This window comes from Camarhynchus parvulus, chromosome 1 (assembly GCF_901933205.1).
Source record: "Camarhynchus parvulus chromosome 1, STF_HiC, whole genome shotgun sequence".
In the NCBI taxonomy this organism is placed as follows: domain Eukaryota; kingdom Metazoa; phylum Chordata; class Aves; order Passeriformes; family Thraupidae; genus Camarhynchus; species Camarhynchus parvulus.
In genome coordinates, this window is record NC_044571.1 from 36,226,940 (window position 1) to 36,245,333 (window position 18,394).

The 18,394-nt window shown below is 37.9% G+C and overlaps 1 protein-coding gene across 2 annotated transcripts; it reads left to right on the forward strand.

The window, feature by feature from the left end:
- Positions 1–7,259: 7,259 nt before the first annotated feature.
- Positions 7,260–17,736, forward strand: ARGLU1 (arginine and glutamate rich 1). 2 transcript variants are annotated; one of them, XR_004060580.1, is made up of 4 exons: positions 7,260–7,872; positions 11,793–13,928; positions 14,355–14,438; positions 15,702–17,736. XR_004060580.1 is itself a non-coding variant. In XM_030944704.1 (4 exons), the coding sequence occupies exons 1-4, from the start codon at positions 7,517–7,519 to the stop codon at positions 15,864–15,866; spliced, it is 831 nt and encodes a 276-aa protein (XP_030800564.1). In that variant the 5' UTR covers positions 7,260–7,516; the 3' UTR covers positions 15,867–17,736. The 2 variants fall into 2 exon arrangements, 1 of the variants encoding a protein (XP_030800564.1); XM_030944704.1 differs by having other exon boundaries at positions 11,793–12,018.
- Positions 17,737–18,394: the final 658 nt, after the last annotated feature.

The following is an 18,394-nucleotide window of genomic DNA, read 5'->3' on the forward strand; positions in this document are numbered from 1 at the left end:
TACTCTAAAACCTTCTGGGACAACCTGTGCTGAGTGACCCTCACAGTAAAAAAAGAGTTTATGTTCAAACAGAACATACCATGTTTCAGTTTTTATTTTAGATTTAGTTTTATCCAAAAATAACCTAGTTCACCCAGTTTGAGACCACTCCAAATGAAATTAAACTGATGTTTCAGAGATTTGTTTCAACAGCAAAACCAAGATTTTATTCTAGCTGAAGTGTTATTGTATATTTTTTCACTGTTTCATCTATACAACAATATTCTGCCACTCTTATTCACAACCAGCAGTACCTGCCTTTAATAAGTGGTGTCTAACACAGTATTTCTTCAAATGTTTTAACATTGTATGGCCAGCTTTTTCTTCTTCCCTTAGCTACTTCCTCGTCTCTAAAAACAGGACACAAAGCAAAATACAGAGACCTGTCCAAATGCAAATATACCACCACACTACACATTGCAATGGTTTAAACAATAGAAGCATGTGTTTCATCCATTCAAAATTTGGTAATAATGCAGGTAAGAGATAAAGAAGAAAGGTGCTTTCCATTCCACATTTACTTTGTTTCCCACATTACCAAGATTATATCCTGAGACCTCTTAAAGCCACAATTAGCATCTGTGATAGAAATGTGAAAACAACTTTACCAAACTTGTACGTCAACACAAAACACTGTCAATGACCAGAAACCACTTAGACGTTGATGCCAGGTATAGTACATCTAGGAATAGTACTCTGGAATAGTACATCTAGGCAGTAGATACTCCATGCATTTAGAAGCTGGTTTTGCTCTAAAACGGTCATCTTAGACCAAAATGAACCAAACCTGTTGTGAAATCAGTGCCCAGCTGGGCTGACAGCTGATGAAAGAGACTGTGCAGAGACACTACAGAGTGTGTAGCTGTGTGCAGTGTGGCAGCACACTATGTAAGAAGTGGGTTGGATGCTATACATACTGAGGGTGCCCAGTGTTCAGAGCTTTGAAAATTATCCAGACAGCCCTGTTCCAGTACTGTTGAGGTCACGGTTATGGTTACAGCTCTGTGGCAGATCATCAGCAGGGACAAGTCAGCCAGATCCCTCATGGAAATACTATTCAGTTTGACCTGCAGAATTGCTATCATTGCACTTTAAAAATTATCCAGTAATCTGCAAACAACTACTACTGATAGAATTTAGGAATAAAACATAAGGAAGAATAATAGAGGAAAATAAATAACACATGCCACAGTATTTTTGGTCTTCCAAAAAGAGTGAAGAGACACACAAATGAAAACTCCCAGAAGAATAAACTTCAAAATGTCTATCTCCTCCTTAGTGTTTTATTACTCTTCAGATCATTAAGAAAGACACCTACAAGTACAGGGTCTCAGCTTTTGTCATTCTAGTGAGATTTTTCTCAAAAATTTTCAGAAGTAAAATTTCTATTAGAACTGTACAATAAAATTGCATCACGTCCCAAAACTTTATTCCTTCAACATTTAACCTAATAAGTCAGGGAAATTAATTAACAAATCAACTTGCAAAACAAAGCACTACTTTCGTGAATACAGGAGGCAGAAACTGGCATTCAGAAGACTTCCTGCTAGACTGGCTAGCTCATGTCTTATATTTTTTTAACTAAGCATAACTGCTATTTTCTGCCCACTCTAATATGTACAAGTTTTAAAGACCATCAATTTGCATGGTGAGTAGAAGAAAAAAAAAAGGTTTAATCTGACCTTTTTTTGATAAAATTTTAACAGAATAGCCATAAACATTAAATAATGCTTCAGGGTCAATTCCCATTAATTGTGGTAACACTGATTTAATTTTGAAGTGTAGGTAGGATGCTTTTCCCAAACCTGCAACCCTATTTTTATCATAAACAAGTTGCTTCTTGACTTCTTAGAGAAAAAAAAAAGTAATCACTCCCAATCATTTTCATACAAAGAAGTGGCACTACTAGAGATATTAGTATGTTTAAATAAATAAGCAGGAAAAAAACCCAGGAAAAAAAAATCATAGTTGCAGATAAAATATGCAAAACATTCTGGATATAAAATTTCCACAGCCAGTATTTAATCCAAATACTTTTTTCAGAATTAAACCTAATTTAGGAACTCATCAAATACACATGCTAACTCGGAGACACAAAGCCAAGAGGAAGGGCTGTACAAGGAGGCGTGGCTGTCGCCTTGTCAAAGCCGAAGTGTCTGAGTCAGCACCACAAAGGTGGCATCTTCATCTATTCAGGAGCCAAAAACTGGGAGTCCTCTCCTTAGGGCAGTGCCTACGGTAGCCTTTGAAGAACAGAACACGCTCAGTCCTTTTGAAACGCAGCTGCCGTGGGAGGGGAAATGTTATACAACACCCAGGCAGTCACAGCACCTGCCAAGTTTTGTGATCCAGCTCTCAGGGTTAGCCCTCTTTTCTCATGATTATGGAACAAAATTTAAAACTAGTCTGTTGAATAGACTTAAATCCAGAGCAACTTGCTCCCCCACTTCCAGAGTGCCACTGACATTAGGTTACAACATGTTGCCTCCTGCCTCTGAACATTAATTTTCTGTTTTGTGAAATCTGTGAGGACACAGAGGGGAACTTTGCCCCTAGCTCACTTCTCACCTTCCACCAGCCTAGACATTGGCCTGGTGATTAACATACGGTCATGGGAAGGAAGAGACATTGATATGAATGAGGATACACCTGAATCCCATTTTCCTGCTTGTCCAACAAGTCTAACCACTATGTTAACCACTGAATCATCAGCAACCTGGTTTTGAATAACAGTGTTTGTTGCTACTCTGGTTTGTTTTGTTGGTGGTTTTTGGGTTTTTTAAAGGCATTATTGCAGTATTCACATTGGATCAGTCCCTCATGAGGCTTAGATGACACCTCAACTCATTGCTGATTGGCTTAAATCCCTAGTCACACATACCGGAACTATAATTGCTATTAAATCCTTCAGATAAAAAAAGCATGCCTACAGAGTTAAAGTAGCTCTATGATTGTGCAGCTGCTCAGGAAGGTTGGTTGAACTTCTTTTATTGCCAAACTTTGATGGACCAAGTCATAGGTCCATATATAAATAATTATATGTGACCTTAAATGTGTATACTTCACATGGTATCAATGATATTAAAAAAAATACTGACAAAACGGTGCATTACTATGGTTTGTAGATCAGTGTCTCAAGTTGTGATCAGAACTTATGTTCACCGCTTCTAATAGCATTCAAGAGCTTTTGTTTAGGACATAAATAGACCAGGCACTGCAAACAAAGCATGCAAATGAACATTCCTTTCCCTTCTTTCATGTAGACAGAATAAAAGCAGTCCAAATGTTAAAAAAGTGGTTAGTGGGCTTACATAAAGCAAAAAAAAAAAAAATGTCCTCTGACATTGATAATTAATGTAATTTTTAAATTCCCACATTGATCTACATTTGGCAATTTTATTTATTTTCTAAAACTAAATCCACACGGGAAAGAAACCAGATATTGTTTTAAATTAATTTGAATCTCGTATATACACACACTAGTCCTGATTACTCAAGCTGTGCCTTTTTGCATATTCAAATTACAAAACACTTTCAACAGCATTCTGTACAGTATTGCTCATTTCCAAGGACATGATTATCATCTGAACATATGGAAAAGAGGAAAATAGTTATTTTACCTAATAACTATACTTATGTATACAATCTACTCAACTTTCCTTTATAGAGACCATGTGAAAACTCTTTCCATTTATTTAATTTCTCATTTTAAAGCATTTCCTCTACATTCTTTCAGTTAAAGTGATTTTCTCCTTTTTTTGCAGTCCTTTGAAGCACAGTTTTGGTGACTTATTCTCTCAAGTTTTAGAAAGAATATTTCTCTTTCTGCCAACTGTTCCATGCTCCCACCATGCCTTCCTCACAGCTGTTCTGCCAGTCTCCTGGGTGCTTCATCTCCCTACCTCTGCAGCTTAGCAGCTTAGAACTCCACAGAGCTGCTCAAAGAGAAACAAAGCACCTGGCAGAAAATGCATAAGTACAAAAAGCAACTCCAGCATTAGGTATAAAAAAATCCTTATAAAGTGACTAAGTGATACAACTTCGACTCCTGTGCAGCTTCTGTGATCTACGTGACATGAATCCCAGTGCTGACTCACTTAGAATAAAAAATAAAAATTAAAACCCCCCAACCTGTATTCACAGTTTCTGACCTTGTAATAAACTCTGGCTTGAAACAGCTACTTTGAAAGAACCAATACACATTTAAACCACCTTTTCTTCCTTAGCTCTTCTGTGCTACTTCTGCCCTCTTACTATTGTGAGGCAGACTATACCAGATGACAGCAAATTACATACCAAACACCTTATCCTATTATGCTCTTGCTTTCTTCCCCTGCTTGCCCTCCAGAGTTCTTCTATTTTAGACCTATTGCAAAGATCTCACATCCAGCTGTGCCACACTAGCACAACCCAAAATAATCCACCTTTAATCTCCCAAGATCCCTCTTGACCCAGCTAATGACAGAAGTGGTGGTGCAAGCAGGAGCAGGTACAATTTGGAGATTATGAGAACACAGTATCACCATGGAGCTACCCCCAAATGCCTATGGGTTGAGAGATTTCGTGTGATGACAGTAGCCAAGGTAAAGAAGGGTGGGGTGCTTTAATTATGCCACCATTTGGCTGTCAAATAAGGTATTTTCCAACTCCAAGGCAACCGTTTTAAGAAGCAAATTACGCATTTTAATATACTCAGATACATTAAAATGGAAAAAAATGCAAAAATACAACAGTGTATGGAAATTCAGTATGTCTTGTAAACTGGGAATAAAACACATACTTACATGGGATTAAAAACTTCAAAATTCTAATATTATTTAGTAAAAAGAAATTGCATTACTTTAATCAAATATTGAAAATTTTGAATGGAAACTGACAAGGGAAATTACTATCTTCTTTTTTAATTAATTGAAAACAAGAAATTAAACTATGTAATTAAACAAAGTTTTTAAATTAAGTATTTACTAAAAAGTTCCTTTTGGTATTGTAATTCCATATCAATTGTAATTATATCTGGAAAAAATACCTAAATATTAATATTTTACTAATAAGAAATATTTTACTACTATTAGGCTAGGAAAAATAAGGTGATATAATTAAAAAAAAAGCAGCAATCAAACAACTACCAAACTAAAGAAAAAAGAACTCATAGATAGAAATGTTCTTCTAATTTTTCTTCTAGTAGGAATATTAGGAATGTATTTTTAAGAGGACAAGCAGCTTTTTCCAGAAGTACTAGAATTTAGTCCTCATAAATAACAAAGTAAATAGACTAATGACCTTAAGCTATTACAGGTATTAAAACTCTTGTGTTCTTATTAATTTGGAAACTTTTAAAAAATTAGATGGAACAATGCAATAATGGATTGGGGAAAATTATTGCATTTATCTATATAATTCCTTAATTCTACACAATATGTCCTAATTAATTGTTCTCACAAAAATATTGCATATTACATTTTATAGTTCTGATGAGTCAATAGTACTAAATAGGAATAAAATAACAATAAATATAGGTCCAGGTTATAGTGACTTACCAAGGAGAAAACTCGGTTTATGATAAATATTTTTAAAACTCATTTATAGTATAAGTGACTGTAAAATAATTAATTCTGCCCCTTCCTCCCTGCTACATTTCAGGTCAAGTTTAGTACATCCACTATGACATGTAGTATTAAAAAAACTATGATCCATTTTTCATCCGGAACCTATGCACCGTGTAAATTTAAAAGCTCCAGTACACACTTGCAGACAAGTTGCTGCAGGAAAGGTGCCAGCTAGAAACTCACCTACCCGGTCAGGGGCTAAAATGTCTGAATTATCAACTTCCTTAGTTACCTGTTGCATAAGCTTTCCCCAGGCTAGGGACAGACAAGAGTGCTCAGGGCCTGTGGCACTGGAATTCCTGCCGTGCAGGTTTCACCATGTCCATTACTCCGCTGTTACTTGCACAGTGACCCGTCAGAAAGATGCTTCCCTTTGATTTATTTTTGGTACTAGATAGACTGAATTTCAAAATAAGAAAGTCTTCCTTCGAGAAAAAGAAGGCAAGGCAATCAAATGATTAGAAGAAAAGACCTTTTAGTGAGATTGGATTATGTCCAGTGGCTACAGGAATGTTTTGCAAGTTTAGTGAAAGTACTTAGAAAAAATGCAGACCTATTGGAATAAAAAAAGGCATACAAGATGGGAAAGATATCAAGGAGCTAAAAGTAAAGAATGAGGTTAACTATCTATAGATTGCACCAGTTTACTGAAATAAAGAATAACACCAGTTCCAAATTTTGTCATCGCAGAAACGGCTAACAATTACATGGCAGAACTGGGATAAAACCATCCTACACAGATGCCTACAGAACCTCTGAGTTCATACTCTCTGCCTGACCTGGATACCACTGAGTTCATACTCCCCTATGCCTACACACCTGTAGCTAACAATGGACAATAATGTTTACAGGTAAATACATTTAAATGCCATCAAGGCAGCCCTTCCCTGTGCCACACTGAAACCACCAGGACACCGACCCCTGGCACCCCGGGCATCTCATCGGCCAGACCGACACAGCTGGACTGACATCCCCTCAGCTGGGTCGACGCTGGAACCAGGACTGACGACCTCTTTTTCATCTTTCTTTCTTTAATTTATTTTTCCCTCTTTAATTCTTCTCTTCCCTTTCACCCTGCTCCTTTATCCAAAACCCACTGCCGTGTGCTTGTACAGTAGGTCAGGGACTAACATACTAATTTCTTTGCCAAGTATGTAATTCACTGATAAAACTTTCTGGTTGTTTGCGACCCCTCGGACTTTTGTCGTTCCTTTCTACTAATGATCATTTACGAATCTCAGTCGATTCTTTCCCTTTAAGGGTAGGTCTTCACAGGGGTGCAAGAGGATTCAAAAACTCATTTTCAGAATTTAGTGGGGGCTCTAAGTGTTTTTCGCAACTTCCTTCACCTGCAGTGATAATTCTCTTTGTTCCCCGTATCAAAACAAAATAAAAAGAAGATAATCAATGTTTGAGAGAACTTTCAATCAAAGGAAACACAGTAACTCTCTCTGAGGCGACCCCTCGGCCGGCGCGCTCTCCGCTTCGGCCGCAGAGGGGCCCGCTCCGAGCGGCGCTCGCCATTGGCTGCCGAGTATTGCCGAGTGCTCTCGTGCTCCTCCAGCACGGCGCCGGAGGCGGCGGGGAGGGGAGCGAAGGGCTCGAGCACGGCGCGGTGCATTGTGGGGCGGGAGAGGAGAGTCACTGCTGAGCCAGGGCCGCCATCTTGGCTGCGTCCGGACTCGCTCCCGCTCCCGGGGCCTGTTCCTTTTCCTCGCTGCGCAAAGCGGTGGAAAGGGAGAAGACGAAGGGCCCGCCAGGGCGGTGCTGATGCGCGCATAGCCTCCTCGCACCTCTCTCAGGCGCCGCTAGTAAAGGGGGCGGGGGTGGTCGAGCGGTGACCGGCGCGGCCTCTTCTCTCCTCTGCCGGGATGGGTCGGTCCCGCAGCCGGAGCTCGTCCCGCTCCAAGCACACCAAGAGCTCCAAGCACAACAAGAAGAACCGGAGCCGATCGCGGTCCCGATCCCGAGAAAAGGAGCGGGCAAGGAAGCGCTCCAAGTCCCGGGAGAGCAAGCGGAACCGGCGCCGGGAGTCCCGCTCCCGCTCGCGCTCTAATACGGCCCCGTCCTCCCGGCGCGACCGGGACCGGGACCGCGACCGCGCCTCCTCCCCCCCCGACCGTATCGACATCTTCGGGCGCACGGTGAGCAAGCGCAGCAGCCTGGATGAGAAACAGAAGCGGGAGGAGGAGGAGAAAAAAGCAGAGTTCGAGCGGCAGCGGAAAATGTGAGCCTCGGGCCTGCGCTGGGGACGAGGGGGTGGTGAGGGATGGGGGAGGAAGGGAAGCGCTCGGTGCCTCTCTCTCCGCGCCTTGTCTCTGAGCTAGGGCCGCCTGCGGCTGGCTGCAGGCCTTTGGGCCCTGGCTGAGGCCGGACCAATGCCTGTTTTCCCGCCATCCGCCCCTCTCTCCGAGCCCTGCTCCCTCAGGTGCGTTAGGAGCCGCCCACTCGGGTGCGAGCCCCCCGCACGCCTCCTCCCTCGGGCCGGCTCTGCCCGCTTCCCGTCCGCCGGCGCTGGTCTCTCCCTGCTGCACTGCTCCTAAACTTCCCTGTGCGGCGGAGGCCTCGGCGCCCCTGAGGCTTTGTGCTGCACTGCCACACGCCCGCCCCTCCCCTTCGTGGCGTGGAGCTTGTTACGCGTCGAGCGGAGGCATCTGGAGGTGCTCGAGTGAGGGTTTCAAGAAACTCTGCAGCTGCTATATTAGCAGTGTGGGTTTAGTTTCTTGCCAAATGGGACAGTGAAATCCCATTTGGTGACTTGTTTAATTTGAAACGTTGCCCTTTTTTCAGTTTATGATATGTTTATGGGGAGTGTGCTTATTTATTAAGTCTGCAGATATAAATACTATTTTAATAAACGATGGAGATGCATTAATATGTTTAACAGCATATAAAGTTATAAAACAGACTTCTATGCAGCAGAGAGAAGAATGGTTTGTAATCAGGCAATTCTTTTTTTTTTTTTTGAGCTCTGCCTTTGCTCATTGGACCACCTTATCCAGAAAAAGCACTTGTTTGCACATATGAAGCCAAGTGGTGCTGTTGATTCTCAGGTGGAGCTGTACTTAAGCCATATTGTTCTCAGGAAATACTAGTTGGGCTTGGTGAGCCCAAGCTGTCACTTTCATTTTCCTTTGAAGATAATCACCTTTGCTAACTTCAGAGTTTTGACAATCAAAAACTTCCACAGTAACACAAACATGTGAAAACTGACATATTTTGACATACTGATCCTAGTTTTGTGGTTTAGAATTTCATTCAGTACCTAAATTAAGAAAAATATTGTGTGCATATCTACAATAAAGAACTGGAATATGCTTAAAAATTTGAGAATAGAATGAGTAGTTTATTCTAGTACTTAGGAGCTGGTTTAGTTCATGTGTAAGTAAATTTTCTATGTAAGTTAGCTTTGAAATTTTAAAAAGCTCATGAAGTCTCTATAGAAGGAATATGATATTTCAGCAATACTTGCTACAGAATAGTAGAATTTGAGGAAGAACCAGTATTGGAAAAGATTGGGTATGGATGGAATTTTGATACTTCTGCAACACACTTTAAAGTAAAAAAAAAAAAAAAAGGCAATAAAACTTAGAGTAGAAAAGTATGGTATTTTAGTAAGCCATCTGTAAATTGTGTTAGGTATGTTAGTATAGATTCATGTTAGATAAGGAAAGAAGTACTTCCTTTCTGACTGAATCCATTAGTGGACATTTCGTGCATTGGAACTGAGTTTCTTCTTCTCATGTCTTGTTCAAATCTCAATACACAGCCTAACTTCAGCCCTTTCCTATAGTGCTCATTTCCTTGCCTTGCAGGTATAACTTTTTTTCCCCTCAGAAGTTTGGTAAAATGTAAGTTTTTTGCTTTTCTGCAGATTTCATACAATTAGTCTTTAAGAAGAAAATGGATCATACAAAAAATAGTCTTTTACATTAGTGACTTATCTGTTGCTCTGGAATCGTAACTCAGTAGGCCAGGATGATAAAATGATAAAATACTGTAAGTTCATGTGATTAAAAAAAAAAAAGTTGGTATGCTGCAGAATAAATCACTAAGACTTATATCTGTGTTTATAATTTTATTTTCTTAATAAGGTCTAAGCCATTGTAATATCATTGCCTATAAGTCTAAAAATACGTTTGGTTTATTTAATTAAATTTGAATGGAGTTGGTTGGAGTGAGAATAATGGAACGTGTGCAGGCACAGTGCTTAATTTGAGTACATCATCAATTGCTGAGGATATTTGAAAATCTATTTCAGATATTAATGCAGTGGTATTTTTGTAACTATGCAGTCTTTAGTCAATTAGCTAACTTTTTTCCTAGATTTCCTGATGTTAAATGTAAAGCTATGATAGTTTAATAAAACATGAGAATATGAACTTCATGACAATTTATTTCTCTGGAACCCTAGCCTCTTACGTATACTAAGCAGTATTGGTTCAGGATGGTGAGAGTACTCACTGCTGAATAAGAGGGAAGGGAAACCTTTTAAAATCATATTTATTTGAGTGGGGTTGATGCATTTTTCTGGGAGTGGTCTAGGTTTTTTGTTTGCCTTACATTGCTTTGGTTTGTTTTTTTTTCTGAAAAAAAATCACTTCAAGATACTTTGTGTCCATTTTGGAAAAATGAATGCTGGTCTAATGTGCCCCCAGCTAAATTTGCTATCTCTTGAGGATTGTAAGACTAAAATTGGTGTTCTCTGGCTGAATTATTGAGTTGGGGATTCCAAAACTTTCTACCGAAGGAGATCCACTTAGTTCAGTAAGTGTAGTAGGTCCCCGTAGCTCAGTAGTTTTGAAAAGATGACACATGACTAGGGGAAATTGGGAGCCTTTCACCTTTCTATTTCCCATGGATTTCTAGATAAGTAATCCATACTTCACATCTCCTGTTGCATATTTGCAAGTTGTGCCGTGAGTCATCTAAAAGTTGGTAAATTATGTAACTTTTTTTTAAATTAGTTGTTTTTCAAATAAGATAGATAGGAAAAATTTCCAAATGAGATAAGAAAATGCAGTCATTCTGAAAATGACAGGATATTAAGATATTACAACAGTAGTTGTTCTTCTAAATCTTGGATTTGTGTTGCTGGCAGGCTAAAACAGAAGAAAAGTTTCATAAGATTGTTCTGTACTTCATGGAATATTTGAAATGGAAGTTCAATATCAAGTTTAAAACCAAGAGTCTTCTCCCCAAAGCCCATAATAACTCCAGATGAATTGTACTACATGAAATACGGAGTATTCACTGTTGTTGCTTGGATATCTAATTGCTATGTTGCATTTCTGATTACTACCTGGAGTTTTTTCTGTGTGTGGTAATTAACCTGCAAATTTACCTGATTTTTGTATCCTTTTTAATGAAAAATTAAAACAGTGATCAGGCTGAGTGATAATACTGCTGCTCAACTAAAATAAGAACAAGATATTTGAAAATATTTCCAAAATTCAGAACGTGGAAAGATACAGTTTGCAATGATTTAGTTAGTGCTTGGTATTGATATAATTTATTTTTTATCACTATGGTAGAAATAGTGTGCAATAAAAAAAAAGTTAAGATCTGAAGTTATTGAAATTTGTTAAGGTAAATGATTGGATAACTAGTTTACAGGTATAATACTTGGAACTCTAGGAAAAATCACAAATTTGAAATCACAAATTTTATTGCTTCTGTCTTCTGTTTTAAGATACTGGAAATAGTTTGATGCCTCTAAGGTATATTATTGCTATATATGGCTTAAAATTGAGACCATATAAACTCCTGAAGGGTGAATGATGGTCAAAGTTGGGTAGGGTTTGGATTTTTTGGAGGAGGGGGGCATGGTGTTGTAGTTGTTGGTTTTGGTTCGGTTTTTTCTTCCCCCTCCCAGTTGTGATGAAGAAATAGTATGATAAGTTGTCCTCAATTTATCTGTTGTTATATAGAAAGGTACTGAATATGGAATGGTCTGAGTGGATTCCCTGTTATAGGAACACTGCCTGAATATTCACTTTCTTTAAATGTAGGGCAAAGTATTCTTTAAATATATAATCTATGTGTAAAACTTATTTAGTAGCATAGCTAATGCTGCGTGTTGAAGGAGTTTGTTTCAGTGCCAACGTTATTGATTAAAAATGTAATCCTCATGTTTGCATTTTGCAGTCGTCAACAAGAAATTGAAGAGAAACTCATAGAGGAAGAAACTGCTCGAAGGGTGGAAGAACTTGTAGCTAAACGCGTAGAAGAAGAGTTGGAGAAAAGAAAGGATGAGATTGAGCGAGAGGTTCTGCGCAGGGTGGAGGAGGCTAAGCGCATCATGGAAAAACAGTTGCTCGAAGAACTCGAGCGACAGCGACAAGCTGAACTTGCAGCACAAAAAGCCAGAGAGGTAACGCTCGGTCGTTTGGAAAGTAGAGACAGTCCATGGCAAAACTTTCAGTGTCGGTTTGTGCCTCCTGTTCGGTTCACAAAGAGATGGAATACAGCAAATCTAATTCCCTTCTCATATAAACTTGCATTGCTGCGAAACTTAATTTCTAGCCTATTCAGAGGAGCTCACTGATATTTAAACAGTTACTCTCCTAAAACCTGAACAAGGATACTTGTTTCTTAATGGAACTGACCTACATATATTTCAGAATTGTTTGAAACTTTTGCCATGGCTGCAGGATTTATCAGCAGTCCTTTCATTTTGGGGAAGTGTATTAAAAATATGTAATTATGTATCCTTCATTTATTTCATTTTGTTTACCTAGACTGTAAGAGGCTTTTGCCTTCAGCCAGGCAAAAAGCAGGGTCCAGCAGTGAGCTGCAGTACCTGTCTTTAACAAATAGGTTTCTTATTCTTCATTTAAAATGAACATTTTCCTTGAGCATACATTGGACTAATTCTGGGACTTCGAGCATAAGTCCATCCACGTCTTCACGAAGGATCTCTGTCCAAATCATTATATCCATTTTTAATAACTACTAACAACTCCTTTTTTTCTCCCTAGAAGTTATAAAAGAGCAGCTTGCCCTTGTCTGAAGTCAAGCTGAACGTGTGACTTGGGTTTTTGGGGCCTTTTTTTGTTGTTTTGTTTTGTTTTTTAATCAGCAGCTGGAGCAGAAGCTGAAAATGTCTTTCTGTGAGACAGTAATTTGCTACTAAAGGCTTTGATGCCTGCCTGCACCAATCATTCCAGGATCCAGAAATTTCAAGACAAACTTCAAACCATAGAGGAAATTTGTGCTAAATAGTCATAAGTGTTAAATGCTTTTTTCACTCTGTACATCCTACACAGTTTATTTTAAATTAATATTTTGATTGGCTTGCAAGAGACAGTAGCATTGCAGCTTTCCCCTTCATACTAGATGTGACTTGTCAGTCACATAGTATCAAATTAAATGGAAACAAATGGAATGCTGAGTTACGATAAATACTAAAAAGAATGAATTGATTATACTTTTCTTGCAAATTCAGACTTTAATATCAGAGTTTAAGTTGAATTTCCATGTTTGTAGTCAGCAAATTCTTCATATGTAGAGGTTTTCATTTGATCAGACGGATGACTGTTTTTTTTAAAAAGAGTATTTTTGATATTGTTGTCATGTGGAGAAGTCCCACTAGTTCCTTGTAATGCAGAATGAACCTCCATGCCTGGAGTGAAGTGTGCTAGCTAGTAGCTGGTTACTAGTCATAGTAAGAAGTTTTCATATGCTTGCTTTGTTCGTATTAACTTTTTTTTCTTACACAGACACAAACCTCTGGCTAACTTTAAATCTTCCAAAAACAAAAATAATTTGGATATATATTATGTGAACTGAAACACTTCAAAATTTTTCACGCAGTCTTCATATTTGAGTTGCATAACAGAGTTCCATAAAATTCACCAAGAAAACAACAATTACAAGGCTTTATTTCCTGATCTTGCCTTCCCTGGACTCCTGAATTCCAAGTTCATACTGCAGACAGTTTCAGCTGTCTTAAAATTGTCAAAATACTGAATGTTAAGTCCATTCTCCCCATGAAAGAAGCCCATAGCTCCATGAAGTATGGATTACCATTTGTATTTTTCACTAACAGTAAATGTATTTTTCTTATTAACTGTTTGCCTTAGGAATGATTTACATATTTTTGTTCCTTCTTACCATAAACATCTGCATTCCTCAGCTCAGCCTTCCTTGTATGTTGTTTCTTTATAAATGGTTGAGCTGCTGATGCAGGTATTGCCAAGCTAACAGTACAAATCATTTTAAAGAGGAAGCTGGCGCGTATGGCAGCCGAGGAGCACACTCTGCAGGACACTGGACAAGACAGTAAATATTCAACTTTTAATGCTGATTAAAGGAGTATAGGTAAAGAATACGTAGGTATACTTAATTGGTGAGACAAACTATTCACTTTATTTATATTTTCTATATTACTTTTTAATTTGGTAAATACTATCCAGTTTTTGTAGTTGTCCTTGTTGATTTGTGTGATATTAAAATTCTAGTAATAAATTGTCAGGATTCTATGATTAGGGAGGGTTTAGTTGGTTGCTGTTTGGACTGGGCGGGATGATTTAAATTGAGTGCTAGAAACCAGTTGTAGTGGCTGCACAGTTTACCGTTGTGAGGCAAAATAGGTGGCTGTAAAGCTGCCACTTTAGTCAGTTCACAAAAGAATTCTGAGAAAGATTAGTGAACATGCAGAAATGAGTATTTTACTTTACTAACATCTTGCCCTGTCCTCCCCTTTAGGAAGAAGAGCGTGCAAAGCGTGAGGAACTAGAGCGAATACTAGAAGAGAATAATCGAAAAATTGCAGAAGCACAAGCTAAACTGGTATGTGAAGGTGTAGTAACTGTTCTGTAGAGAAATACAGGTGTCTCTGCCAGATTTGCAACACAATTAAAATAAACAAATCAACCTTTTCTAGAGTTTAACTTGCCTATTGCTGGTTCCATCAGTAACATTGTTCTCCTTCCCCTAAGCATGAAAGACCAGATCCTTAGCAGTAACACTAGGCTGGTAAAATATTTCGGATGCAGTTAATTTAGAGGGGAAATCACTGCCTTCAGAATTTAAAAAGTATGTTTTAACTCAGTCTCATGGGGAGGGTTGAAGTAAGTTTGCCAACATGTTCAGCTTTGTGTGACTGATTGTTTTGTTGAGCAGGACAAGTACAAACTAGATTTGATTCTAGTATAATGTTGATGTAGAAGTGCTGAAAGGGACTTTCAGCATAAGCTTAAGATGTGTAAGCTAGGAAAGTCTAACTTACATTGGTCTTCTTAAGCCCTTTTAAATCAGGTGCTTGCCACATGAAAACATTCAATATGATTTAGCTGATTCTAATCAATTGATGATAAGACAAACTAAGCTGCTTCTAAATCCTGATTGAACTCTGTCAGTTTCAATTGCCCAAGTAATTACATCTCTTTCATATAAAAATGAGGCTTCTTAAATATTTTTGCTTGAACTACATCTGCTTTAGATTTCTTTCTGTTTTACCCTTTTCGCAACCTCTAATGGTAGAAACAGGACAAATGGAAAATTTAAAGTATTGACTGATGTAATGAACTAAATAAGCACCTTTAGAAGACCACTGGGAAAGCTGTAAGAACCATAGGTCAATGTAAGGATTGACGAGTTGCAAATCAAGTGAAGATGGTTTTGGATTAGGAGGGGTTTTTAGATGGGTTTTGGAGCAGGGAGAACTCAGCCTGAAGATATGTGACTTCATTATGTTTGTATGTTACTTCAGCTTACATGTGACAAGTGTTGGGACAATTTCACGATGTGTATGATGTCTTCCTTATTTAAAATTTAATGTGTTATTTGCAAAACAATGCTGAAAAACTTGGCATGTAAGCACTCCAGATTTCAATACACTAGCTATAGAAAGTTCTCAATGTTTCTTTTAAACTCAATTCAAATAACTATTTTGTAAACGGTTTCACTGAAACCAACTATGGCACCCAGCTCAGGCAGAACTGCTTACATACTTATGCAGGATTCGACCTGTTTGGAAGTTAATATGGACTTGTAAATTGCTTTTATGACTACAAAATACGCTGGCCTAAATTTTACCATTTTCCTATATAGGCTGAAGAACAATTGAAAATTGTTGAAGAACAAAGAAAGATTCATGAGGAGAGGATGAAACTAGAACAAGAGAGACAGCGTCAGCAAAAGGAAGAGCAAAAAATTATCCTGGGCAAAGGAAAGTCTAGGCCAAAACTGTCCTTCTCCCTAAAAAGCCAGGATTAAATTTCAACTCTGAACTCTTAAAAGAAAAAAAGAAACAAACAAAAAACAACAAAAAAAGGAAAACAAACAAAAACTTTGTATGGTAGCTTCATGTTGAAGTGTTTTTTGGTTTTTTTTTTCTTTCTCTCAAATTTTTTTTTGTCTTTTTTGAAAGTTGGAAAGTTAGCTTGTTCTAATAGGGGCTGTGCTCTGCAATTCTTATTTTTTTTAACTTCCATTAAGTTAAACCCTTATCAGATCATCATTGCCTTTTAGAGGATAATCTGTTTTCATCAATTTTGTTTCTGTATTGGTGGTCTGAAGCAACTCATGTCACTTTATGAACTGTGGATGATCTGATAAGGTTTTACTGACCTACTCATCAGAGTTTGACTCTGATAATTGACAGAACTTTTTACTGGGTATTGCTGACTTTTAATGTTTTTATTTTAAAGTCAGTAAATACATGAGTAAATTGCCATAGTATTACTGGACCTCTGTGGTTTATTGTTAAATCAGTGTCCTATGATACTGTCCCATTGTTGCGCTTGATGTTCCTGATACAGGTAAGGAAATAGTTTGTCATTTCTGCTATGAATACATAGAGAGAGTTCAGTATTGTCTCTGTTAGATTTGTTTTTATTACATTGACAGCATTCAACCAGCGTTCCCCATTGTGTAAATAAACCAATTTGCTGAATAAAGTGAAAGTCTTAAATTCATATGTTTAAGTAAATTTTTTTAGTACACTTCTATAAACAGCTATAAGAGTGACAATTCACATTATTAAATTCAAGACTATAGTAATATTTTTTTAAATTTTGCTTTAAACTACTGTGGCTTCTACTTATAATGCAAAATCACACACAGTAAAAAAATCCCTGCAGTTGTGAATGTTATTGATAGCTGCTGCTGTTTTTATGAATGTTGGTTTTTGTTCTGACAGAGACTTATTTCAGCTGTAGTATCATGTTTAAACGGCTGTTTGGCTTACTGCACCCAGACCGATACTTCCGATATCTAAACTCCTTCAGTTCACCTCATAATATAATATATTGTATAAGTTAAGGTCATTAGCATATAATGAATCTGATGGATCCTAAAGGATTTAAAAATGGAAGTTTCTTCTCCCAAAGGACTGGACTGGCTAGTATATTTGAACTGAAAAACAGAAAGTGGGATTCTGTCTAAATACTTTGTTTTAGCCAGAAAGCAACTGTTATACAGATCTTGAATATTATCCATTTATATATACAGGTTTTATTTTGAAAAATGAAACTACAGATTGAAAACTATATATATAAAGTCCCTGATTTTGTATGTAATTCCTCTACCAAAATCCAGATTACTATAGCTTGTCCAGTTCTAAAACTCTTTTTCCTGTCAGCGTGCAACGTCTGTAGTAACCATAAAATGACAGTAACCATAAAATTACCAGTAGTTGGCCTGAGCATTTGAATGTCACTGGACAAAGTTGGAAATAATTCCTGATATTCCCAAAGGATCTGTGTCTGTAGATTTAGCAAATTAAATATGGGAGCAAGTTGAATGTGCCACTGAAAGCAGTATTCAACAAGCTTTGTCTGAAACCGGGGCTTGGGGACAGACTGATGTGTATCATTTTGTCCAGTATGTCAAGAAAATGTGAAGATGGTAAAATACCTACACTATTACTGTGCTTAAATTTGTCTATATATTGTATGACAGAAGAAGGTTGAAAGTTGCTTAATGCATAAAAACAAAAACTGAAGCCAAATAAATCATGTACATGACCTGTTGGCAGGAGCAGGCTGTATTTAAAGATCAACTGATACCTGTATTTCTAAAGCAGAAAACATCCCCTGTTCCCTTATGAGAAACAAGCTATTAAAAGTCAATACTCAAAACAGACCTATGTAGTTTTGTTTCCTCTTCTAAAAGCAAGAAGCTAAGTAATCATACATACAGCTGTGGTATCAAGCATTTTGTTCTGCATCACCTAATTTGCTGCTAAAGAGCAACATTTGTTCTCTGCATGTAACATTGTGTAGGCTTAGATGTTACCAGGTTATTTTCAGTCCCACCTCTAGGATTATCTTTGGGACAAAATGCCCATCCCTAATGAGATTGCCCTGCCTACCATTCCACATTTCACTACCTGTTTCTCTTTTCCCTGCCCTTAAAAAAAAAAAAAAAGAAAAACCAGTTAGGTCTTTGCTTTGGTTTGGTTTGATTTCTTCTGTTGGGGTAGAAGTTCAGTTGGTGGAATTTGCTGTCTCTTTGCTGTCCTAAGGCATTCTCTGTGTCTTAGATCTTTGTAGACCTGGTGTGGGTGAATGTTATGTTTGCATTGCTGTAGGGTTTTCTTTTTAAAATTATTGTAGGACTTCAGAGATACTATTGATTTCTAGGAAAAATATAGATGCATATAGTTTGGAAAGGGGGCAAGTTGACATTTGATGGTTAGAACTCAGGATATTCTTGTATTCCTGTAGGACTTCACACCCTTCTAACACAAGGTATGCAGGAACATAGACTGACATGTAGTGTTTAAACTGTGAGCTCCCTGC